At 43.6% G+C, this 11,097-nt stretch overlaps 1 protein-coding gene and 1 pseudogene across 1 annotated transcript in view; one reads left to right on the top strand and one right to left on the bottom strand.

Annotated features, from left to right (window-relative positions):
• The window catches only part of Maob (monoamine oxidase B), a 106,205-nt gene extending 95,832 nt beyond the window's left edge, over positions 1-10,373 (bottom strand). The window contains exon 1 of the mRNA XM_013030861.1: positions 10,223-10,373. Within this exon, the coding sequence (XP_012886315.1) occupies positions 10,223-10,268 (46 nt within the window). The 5' untranslated portion in view covers positions 10,269-10,373. The remainder of the gene's footprint in view (positions 1-10,222) is intronic.
• Positions 10,358-11,097, top strand: part of LOC105996653 — a 9,654-nt pseudogene continuing 8,914 nt past the window's right edge.

Here is an 11,097-nt window from a genome sequence, read left to right as displayed (position 1 = left end):
CTCCTCCTCCTCCTCCTCCTCTGTTTTTTTTCTCTTTTTGTATGTGCTAGCACTGTGGCTTGAACTCAAGGTCTGGGCCTTAATTTTTTTTTTCTGGTCTTGGGGCTTGAACTCATGGACAGGGCCTGAGCTTCTTTTTGCTCAAGGCTAGCACTCTAGCACTTGAGCCACAGTACCACATCCAGCTTTTCCTGACTAGTTTATTTGAGATAAGAGTCTCACAGACTTTTTTCCCTGGTCTGTCTTTTAACCTTGATCCTCAGATCTCAGCCTCCAGAGTAGACAGGATTACAGGCGTTAGCTACCTGCACCTAGCAGGCCTTAGCTTTTTGGTTCAAGGCTAGCAGTCTACCATTTGAGACACAGTGCCACTTTTGGCATTTTTTGCTGCTTAATTAGAGATAAGACTCTCACAGACTTTCCTTTGGGGGCTGGCTTTGAACCACATTTCACAGATCTTAGCCTCCTGAGAAGATTACAATGAGCCACTGGTGCCTGGTCTCTTCTGTCTCTTCCAAACCTGGTAAACATGTCTTTTTAAGCACCTACCAGCCCTCAGGGTATTCACTCACACATGCCAGTCCTCATATTGGGCACATGCATTACCCATCTAGTATCTTCACACCAAGCCCAATGTTTGGCAATTACTGTATTCAATACAGACTGTTGGTGATTAGTTTTCTGAAAGAGTGTCATTATGTAGCCCAGTGTGGCCTGAAATTCACAATCCTATACCTTCTGAGTGCTGGGATCACATGCATGAGCCACTACACCTAAACCAGTAAGAGTTTTGTGAATGAATCAACAAATTCACAGACTGATTTTTCTCCCCTACAGAAACAAAAAGATGAAAGAAAACATACTTAATTAAATGAGAACAATTCACTTAAGTGTACACCTTTCTATGTGCTAATCATCAGTGCTGCACAAGGGCTGTTTGATTTTTGACTAGCTGGCATTCCATAAATAAGTTGTTATGCAACAGCCAACTGTATTTTGCAGCTCTCATAAATAAACGAAAATCTGTTCCAGGAGTTGAATGCAAACTAGAACGGAAATTAAAATGTAGAACATGCAACAGCTGTTTGATCAGCTGTTATAATAGGCTGTAGACAAAGACTATACAAATGTCTTATCTAAATGTGTAAAATAATCATAGAAAACAGTTTGTTCCAAGGCTATTTTCTTTTCTGTATTGAAGCACAATAGTTATCTAGGTAATGGTAGCAAACTTCTAGAGGTGTAAGATAAATGGTTTGCTATACATTAAAATGTGCTGTAAAATATATGTGCCTAGTAAATGATGGTAGGCATATGGTAGTAATTGCAAGTTCCAGGTTGCCTGTAGGTTGCAGAGGGAAAAATGTATTTGCCAGTACTAAGATTTCACACAACTGAATTTGGTGATTTGTAATTGCAAATTTGTAATTTTTAAGACCTACAATTTCAATGAATTATTACTATGAACTAGTGAAGAACCATGGCCCTTTGTATTATGTCAGAGAAAAAGGAGAAAGGTTGATTTCCTTTTTTTCTGGTCCTGAGGCTTAAACTCAGGGCCTGGGCATTGTCCCTGAGCCTCTTTGTGTTCCAAAGCAAGTGCTCTACCACTTGAGCCACAGTGCCATTTCTGGCTTTTTCTGAGTAGTTTATTGGAGAGAAGACTCTCACAGACTTTTCTGCCTGGGCTGTCTCCAAACTGTGATCCTCAGATCTCAGCTTCCTGAGTAGCTAGGATTATAGGTGCCACCAGCACCAGGCCTAGTTGGTTGGTTTCCTTTTTTAATTCAAGGCAAGGCCCTAAACTCAGTCCCCAGTTGTGGCAAAAAAAAATGTTAACATTTATTAATTAACTCTGGACTTAGCCCTAGGACTATATTCTGCCCACTTCATAAGGATCTTGGGGCTGAAGAGGTAGGTAATTTGCCCAGATTTCATATTTAGGAGAACAGGAGCGGCCTGACCTCAAAGATTTTGGCTTTCACATCATTTTCCTTCTTCCTTAGCTTCATTCTTTCAGCAATGTTAGCTTCATTATTTCCATGGGTTTCCAAATGTAGAACTTATACCTTCTCTTGGTCCAGAGCTTGAGAAGGCCTGTGATCCTCATTCAGTTTCAGGATGCGGGGGGGGAGTGCTGGGATGAGCTGAATAGTACTTTGCTAAGCACCAGAGATGGAGAGAATAAATCATACTAAATCATTAATTTTGAGCAGCTTACGACAAAGGGAATGTTCACAGATCCTTAAATAGATAATCAAATTAAGTATGGTAAATAAGTGCAGTAATAAACATGGAGAACTTCCAAAATTATTTAAGTATGATGTCCATCAAATATAAAGATGAAAGTGAAGTGACTTTATACAAAGTCACATGTAACTGTAATAAACATTCCACTTATTCTTGGTGCTACTGACACCCAGTATAATATGCATTACACCATTATATCTTGTCATTTATAATAATTTTATATTTGTTATTTTTAGTGTTGTTTAAACATGGGGAATTCTAATTCAATATATGTATCAGTTACATACATGTGCATTTATTGCTTGAATGTTAACAAGAATAAAGAAATGTACTAACCTATTAGAAGTTAGTGTTAATGCACTATTTGTCATTATTGATAACTGGAGAAATATGTCTTTTGCAGTGCTGGAGTGTGAAATAAGAATTTTGAACTTACTAGGCTTGAACTTACTAGGCTGGTGCTTTACTAATTGAGCCACTCTTCTAGCCCCCCCCTCTTTTTTATCAGTTGTGGAGGCTGAACTCTGGGCCTGAGCTCTTCAGCTCAAGGCTAATACCATACCACTTGAACTACAGTGCCACTTCCGGCTTTTTTTTTCTGCTTATGTGGTGCTGAGGAATTGAACCCAGGGCCTCATGCTTTCAAGGCAAGCACTCTACCACTGAGCCACCTTCCCAGCCCCTTCTAGCCCCTTTTTACCTTAGTTATTTATCTGAGAGTATCTCCAGGTTTTTCCTTGCACTAGCCTTGGACCAGGATCCTTATACCTATACCTCCTGTATAGCTGGTAACCCAGACACATATCACTAATCTTAGTTTGTTTTGTTGAGATGGGGTCTCACTAACTCTTTCGCCCAAGCTGCTTTGAACCATGAACCTCCTGATTTTTACCTCCTGAGTAGCTGGGATTACAGGCATTGTGCCACCTCACCTGGGCCTGAAGAGATAGTGTTGACAGTGAAACATCACTACACAGACTTTACTAGGCCAATAGAATGTGGAAATCTGCTGAGGCTCAAACGTCTAGAGAAATGTTAGAAACTTAATTATCTCTTTAAGTTCAAGGGATGAATTGGACCCAGAGACTGCCTGAGTATTGTCAAAAATGCAGGAATGAGCAGGCAATGGTGGCTCATTACCTGTTTACTGTAACTACTCATGAAACTGAGATCTAGAGAACAGAGATTCAAAACCAGCCCAGGTAAAAAAAAAAGTCCTTGAGACTCTATCTCTGAATACTAGGAAAAGGCTAACCTAGAAGTATGGCTCAGCTGGTAGAGCACCAGTTTGTGAGCCAAGCCAGAGCAGAGACCTTTAAGTACAAGCCCCAGTACCAGCATACACGTATACAAATGCAGGAATGGTTAGAACAACTGGCTTCTTCAGTTAGATGTTGTGATATTTTAAAACACACTTTAATTATGTACAGACCAGTTGCATAAGTTCAGTGCTTCATTAAAATCTTGATGTGTGTACGTGTGTGTGTGCACACACGTGCATAGGTGTGCACATGCATGTATGTCTGCAAGCATGTTAGTGTGAAGAAAAGATACCAAAATAAGTGATTGCACTGTCATGGGCAGAGACTTAAAGACGGGAACTCACTTCCATATAAGTATTTTCAAGGGAATATTTTTCACAGGCAAAATCCATCAAGGAAATGAATATTAAACATAAATACTGTGTGCCAATCCCAATATTAACACCTGCTGGGCACCAAATCAATACCACATCTTCCTTACAGCAATTTATTCTGCATTTATAGTATCTGACATATTTATCTTTTAGATATATCTTTCAAATCATTGAGTTTAAGCTTTCTTCTTAAATTTAACTGCTGGATTCTGTGTGTGAGTTGGTAAATCACATACACGCCAAGGAAGCAAAACTTGAAAGAAGCATTCAATTGTAGGGTAAGATACCATGCATGTATGTATGTGTGTGCACACACCCATTCACACATTGCCACAAACCACTTCCTCAACCCACTAGGGGGTGAATGACCTTTTGGTCAGCTGAATTAAATGAGCTCCACTTCAAGCACTTTGCTTTTTTTGTTGTTGTTTGTGGGGCCTGAACTTTGGGCTTGGGTGCTGTCTCTTGGCTCTTCAGCTCAAGGCTAGCACTCTACCACATGAGCCACAGCACCACTTCTGGCTTTTTCCGCTTATGTGGTGCTGAGGACTCAAACCCAGGCCTCATGCATGCAAGGCAAGCACTCTACCACTGTGCCACCTTCCCAGGCCCGCATTTTCTCTTCTCAACTACCTTATGAAGCAGATACCAGGTAAGAAAATGAAGGTAGAGAAAGGTTAACCATTTGGCTTAAGATGGCACAGCTAGTAAGTGCAACCAGGGAAGATGCCATGTTTAACACCTATGCTCTGCCACTGCCCCGGTATGGTAGGGAGCCCAGACCTCAGCACTCAGACAGTGAAGAAGGAGTTGTGACCATTATTATGAGTGGCCTAGCCCTGCTTTAAGCTTGTTCTGATTACTTCTGAGGATATACAACCAGAAATTGTGGCTTTAGTAGCACCTGACTCTACTCACACAGCCCACCAGCCAGTACCTTGCACACAAGTGTCTGAGGTGTGAGAAGAAGGCAAGGGAACAGGACAGGCATTGCCATTTGGAAACTTCACAGAGCTGCCACAAAAAGCTAAGCTCCTGGCTGATTAGCCCGTCTGTACTCCATACTCAACAAGTTCTTCTTCTTCCTCCTCCTCCTCCCTCCTCCTCCTCTTCCTCCATCCTCCTTCTCCTTTCTCCTCCTCCTCTTCCTCCTCCTCCTCCTGTTCTAGTCCTGGGGCTTGAACTCAGGGCCTAGGCACTGTTTCTGAGCTTCTTCTGCTCAAGGTTAACACACTACAACTTGAGCCACACTTCCAACCTTTTCTGAGTAGTTTATTAGAGATGAGAGTCTTATAAACTTTCCTGTCCCAGCTGGCTTCAAACCATGATCCACAAATCTCAGCCTACAGAGTAGCTAGGATTACAGGTATAAGCCACAGGCTCCAGCTAAGTTCCTTTTTTATTTGTATAAGAGTAAAGAAGCAATACCATTTACTATTAAGGCATTTATTTCCTATAACAGTTAAGGCAGGAATCAGGTGACTGAAAAAATGAGGTCCAAGTAGGAACTGGAATAGCAGCCAGGCTGGACTGGTACTAAAGTACAGACATAGGGATTCTGAATTTTCTCCTGATGTAGATTTCAGGGTGTTCTAGGGACCAAGGTGAGCTTGAGCCCTAAGCTTCTGGTTGGATTGCTTATGTTCTCTTCTTGGTTAGACACACACATCTATCTTCTTACTCTCCTTCCTCTCTTTCTTTTCCTCTTCCTCCTCCTCCTCTTTTTTCTTATTCTCCTCTTTATTCTTCTTTTCAAGGTAAAAAGAGCCCAGAGAAGTTCTCCATTTTTCTTCACCCAACAAAAGATAGAAGTTTGGCCATCAACATCTGACCACATCTGCCCACAGCATCCCTCAATTCTTAATGCCCTGTGACACTCCCTACCCAGATTAGTGACACCTGTCAGCAGCTGGGCAAGCCCAGCTACACAGATCACTTGCCAGATGATCTAGTTATAATTTGGAAAGTTGGTTCCAGTCCTTTCGAAGATTTCAAATAAGTATCTCTTAGATGACCGAATCTTCATTGCTAAGCTTGACCACAACCCCCCCCCAAAAAAACCCTAAAAACAAAAAATACCCCACACTCTTGTTTCTGCTTAGAGTTGCTCTTTTTTCTTCTTTGATTTTCACAATTGAGTAACATCCACTCCAGAGTTGCAAAAGATTGTTTCTGTGTTTCCACGAACCCAAAGCCTAACATGGTGATTTGGGACCGGCACAACCTACTCCATTTGGGAGACAGTTTGCTTCACCAAATCTCTGGAGATGACCGGGTCCTTTTCATGGAAAAAAAACTTTGGTAGGGATTTATTTCTAGAAATAAAAGATCTATTCTACAACTGCCTTGGGATATTTTAAACATCAACAAGAAAGTTATATATTAACAAGCTATACTCTCTATATATCTGTTTATCCCAAAGGAAGTGATTAAAATTTGCTGACAGCTTTAAAAACATGTCCAGCTAATCACTAGACTGTTCCAAGTTTAATCAGTAACTCAGTTTAAAAACCAGAGTGAGGTTCAGGGACTTGTAAACACATATCATGGTGACAATGACTGGTTCTAAAATTCTCCACCTTCCACTCTTGCTGGTGTCCTTTTCATCAGTCCTAGTGGCTTCAACTAAAACTTCTCTGTCACCTACTCCAGTGACAACAATTTCTTTCCCACATTTCCAGCTGTTAGATTTTTCTTACTGGTATCTTCCCAGCCCCTTCAACTCTCAGATGTCCTGTTTTTAGCCAAAGCCTACCCTCTCTCCTCATCACTCCATTCTTTTTCAGCCAACACCACCCTCACATGCCCAGCCATTTCACACACATTTCTTTGTGAGTAAAAATTTTCAGCACTGTTCATTGATAGCAGAGGAGGCACATCTTTGGAGAATGACATGGCTCCCGAAATTCATCTCAAAGAATTTTTTTGTTAGTTTCTTCTCAGAGCCATCCTGGACTGCCAAAAAATGTCAGAAGTTGAGCTGTGGCTCAAGTGGTAGAGCACTATGCTTGAGCAAAAAAACCCAGGGAGCCGGGCACCAGTGGCTCATGCCTGTAATCCTAGCTACTCAGGAGGCTGAGATCTCAGGATTGCAGTTCAAAGCCAGCCCGGGCAGGAGAGACCGTGAGACTCCTATCTCCAATAAACCACCAGAAAAATGGAAGTGGCACTGTGGCTCAAGTAGTAGAGCACTAGCCCTGAGCTGAAGAGCTCAGGGACAGTGCCCAGGCTCCGAGTTCAAGCCCCACAACTGACAAAAAAAAATCCCGGGTACAGAACCCAGACACTAAGTTCACAAAAATTCAATACAGTTTGTTTTTTTTATATCTATAGTCACCTTATGGTGCAACTGACCACCAGAGCCCACCAGAAATCATTTCTTGTATTGTCCTTGTTGGGGAATCTCAGCTCCCTTCTTGGATTGACAAATCTTCCCCCCCTCCTTTTTTTTTTTTTTTAGACAAACTCTTGCTATGTAGCCCAGGTTGTCCTTAAAATCACAACCCTTCTCGTCTCCTCTCTACTGTGCTGGAACAACCACCATGTTGGCTGTCTTCTCTTTTGACATGATCACTTTTTTGAATATGCTCGTACTGTTGCTTGCACTCAGGGCCTTGTGCTCTTGCTTAGCTTTATTGCTCAAGGGTGATACTCTACTAGTTGAACCATATCTCTACTTCCGAAAGCTCTTTGCTACTTTAATTGGAGATAAGTATCTCACAGACTCTTCTGCCCAGGCTAACTTTGAAATGAGATCCTCAGATCTCAGCCTCCTGAGTAGCTAGGATTACAAATGAGACTACAAGTGTGAACCACCAGTGCTAGATATTGGTGCATATTTTAATTCCCTTATACAGCCTCCCCTAATGCCTACTGTTTGGATAACTGAGCAAAATTCTTATGAGTTCTTGTGCCATATTTTATTTATTTATTGAGTAATGGATTGATTACACAGTTGGGGAGTAAATCCAGTCCTCTACCACTCAATTATATACTCAGCCTAAAATAACATCCATACACATTTGCTTTATCTGTTTCTCTTTTGCAGTACTGGGGATGAAATCCAGGGCAAGATCTCATACATTCTAAGCAAGCACTGTACCATTGAGCTATACCCACAACTCCTGCATGCCATATTTTACATTTTGCAAAGCCAGTACTCACACACATCATGTCACTTGCCATTTACAATGCCTCTGCAATCTAGTTATGACTAACTGGTATCATTACAATATAGCAGTTAAAGCAACTGAATAAGGCTGGGCCTTGAAACTAAAGTTCTTAGAGCAATGTCTTGTCTCCTTCAATGTTCCTGAGTAAAGACACGACTTACCAGTCCCTTGTTTGATCAGAGTTTGAGGATAAATACAGAGATTACTGCTGTTTAGTATACCCTCATTAACTTCCTTTATATGAAACTAACATGAATAATTTGAGTTTGAAGGTTTGGAGTATAAGGGCTGGCATGTCTACTACATGTGAGGCTGTAGGTTCCATCCCCAGCACTGAAAAACAACTCACACAAACAAAACAAAATACTGCTGAAGATTCAGAGTATAAATCAGAAAGGGAAAAAGAATGTGGGAAAAGCAGAAAAATCTGAACCCATGAGATATCACTTTGAGTAAGAAAGGGAATTTGGGACGTAGAAAGAAAAGCTTCAGTTTCCATAACATGAGGTGCTGAGCAAAAAATGTCATCAAGAGTCAGTAAGATTTTCTAACATTTATATAGGTATGCTGTGAAGGCTAAGAGAGAAAAGATGTCAAACACACTAAGGAAATTGAGCTGGGTACTGGTGGCTCATGCATTTAATCCTAGCTACTCAGGTGACTGAGATCTGAGAATCACAGTTGGAAGCCAGCCAGGCAGGACTGTCTATGAGACTCTTACTTCCAACCATCAAAAACCCTGTGGTTCGAGTAGTAGAGAGCCAAACTTGAGCAAAAATGCTAGGAGGTAACACCTAGGCCCTGAATTCAAAACTCACTACTGGCCCAAGCATGTGCTTGCACGCACACACACATACTCTCTCTTTCTCTCTCCCTCCCCACCTCTCTCCCTCTCTCTCTCTCTCCCTCTCTCTCTTTCTCTCTCCCTCCCTGTCTCTCTCTCAGAATATAGGAATTTAAGTAAAAATTTTAAAAAAGAATATTAAATGTGTACACAGCCTTGCTGACCTCTGCATGCTATGCTTTGCATCTGTGTCCCCAAAGCACCAGGCTGGTGGCCTGTTATGGATGAAGTCAGGAGGGTAGACAGAGACATTTACCAGAGTTCTGGCCTGACTCCAGGGAGCAGCATAGGACCAGTGGGAGCACCCCACATCTGAGGTGCTCCAGGCCCATGAGAACGGATTACCGGTGCCCTCCCCTCCTCACAAGTAGCAAGGTGGGCACCTGTTCCAGAAGGCTACTTAAGATCAGGTTAAGGAAAGTCTTAGACAATACTTCTCCAGATTCTGGAAATGTCCTCTGTACTGTTCATATATCCAGAAGCCCTGGGAATTAGGCCAAATAAGCCCCGTAGGGGTGTGATAAACTGCTTTCACTCATTCCCACTGGCCCCACCCCATACAGTCTACCTATCTTAGAGAGTCCCACTGAAGGCATCCTTTCTATTTTCTGTGCCTCAGGCCCCTGCTGTGTCTACAATTAGGTGTCTTCTCTGAACTTATCCTTACCAAATATGGGCTGGACCATGGAGTCTAACTGAAGTGTGGCCACGCTGTGCTTCGGTACGGGGAGCTTAGCGGGTGAGGGCCTAAGAGGCATTTGTCAAAAAGGCCCTGTAGGCTCAGGTAGACCCCAGGACAAGCAGGGAACCATGAAGAATTAATCTGTAAAGTCTTTGATCATTGATCAAACAGGGTTCAACCTCTTCCTGCTAAGCAGGAATCTTACAATCAAGTCCTGATACCAAGATTGTAATATTGCCATGCACCCAGGAGGGTCTTACTAGAGTAAATGACTTTTGCAGCTCCTGCCCCCCTGGCCGCAACAGGTGCCTCTCCCACTACCGCACTTTCCTCCCCTCGCTTTTCCCTCCCTTCGAAAATTCTGGCAAGCCCAGGCCTTTAGCAGCCTTCTGGAGGAGCAGTTCAAAGTCTGACTCCACATCTTCAACAGGCCTCCAGTCCCTGACTTCTGCCCTATGTCCGCCAAATCCTACCGATCCCTCCCCCACCGCCACCCAGAGAGTGTTGGGGGTGTGGTGCAGAGGATCGGCTAGATCTCCACGGGTCTGGGAGGACTCCAGGATCAGCCTTTACCCTCCGGTTGCCCAGTTGGCCTCCTCTAAGCTGGCCACCTGTCCGAATGCGCAGCCGAGACTGACCTGAAATGCCGCCCCCCACCACGACCACGTCGCATTTGCTGCTCATGGTGCCTGCTTCTCCGATTTCTGGGCCTGTGCTTTGGCCTGCCCGCTGCTCACTGCCCTGTGCACCGGAGCCTGGGCCGAGCTGCTATAATGCTGGTCCCCAGCGCCTGGACACGCAGCCCCGCCCGCCTGCTCTGCCTACGCGGGGCTGGAGCTCTCAGCCACCTCCCCCCGCCAGAAGCTCTGCGGCCCGCCCAGCAACCCAGGGCCTGTGAGGGTGTGAGGGCGGGCGCCCCAGCCAACAGATGGGGGACTTCTGATTGTCACTCCCGAGAGTCACCACCCCATGGCCTTCTGCGAGGTATTTTCTAATCAGCTTTTTACAAAGCTTGAGGAATGAGAGGTTGACTGATCTGATTGTCTTCCTGCAGTTCCGCAATTACTCCCTCAGGTGTAAAGTAAATAAGAATAAATATTGAGGTTTTTCAAGTGCCCACCACCAGGCCCTTCATCTCTATTCCTATCTTAGTTTACAATAACCCATTTTATAGATGAGGATAGTGAACCAGGAAATAAAGACCCAGGGGGAAAAAAAGACAGAAAAGAAAGAGAAAGACAGAGAGACAGAGACAGGAAGGAGGAAAGGAAGGAAGGAAGGAAGGAAGGAAGGAAGGAGGGAAGGAGGGAAGGAAGGAGGGAGGGAAAGAGGGTAGGAAGTAGGGAGGGAGGGAGGAGGGAGGGATGAAGGGAGGGAGAGAGGGAGGGAGGGAGGGAAAGAAGGAAGCTAACCAGGAAATAAAGACCCAGGGAAAAAAGACAGAAAAGAAAGAGAAAGACAGAGACAGAGAGAGACAGGAAGGAAGGAAGGAAGGAAGGAAGGAAGGAAGGAA

Source organism: Dipodomys ordii, unplaced genomic scaffold (genome assembly GCF_000151885.1).
Source record: "Dipodomys ordii isolate 6190 unplaced genomic scaffold, Dord_2.0 Scaffold134, whole genome shotgun sequence".
In the NCBI taxonomy this organism is placed as follows: Eukaryota; Metazoa; Chordata; class Mammalia; order Rodentia; family Heteromyidae; genus Dipodomys; species Dipodomys ordii.
Note: the sequence above shows the minus strand (reverse complement) of the source record. Positions and strands in the feature narration are given on the sequence as shown.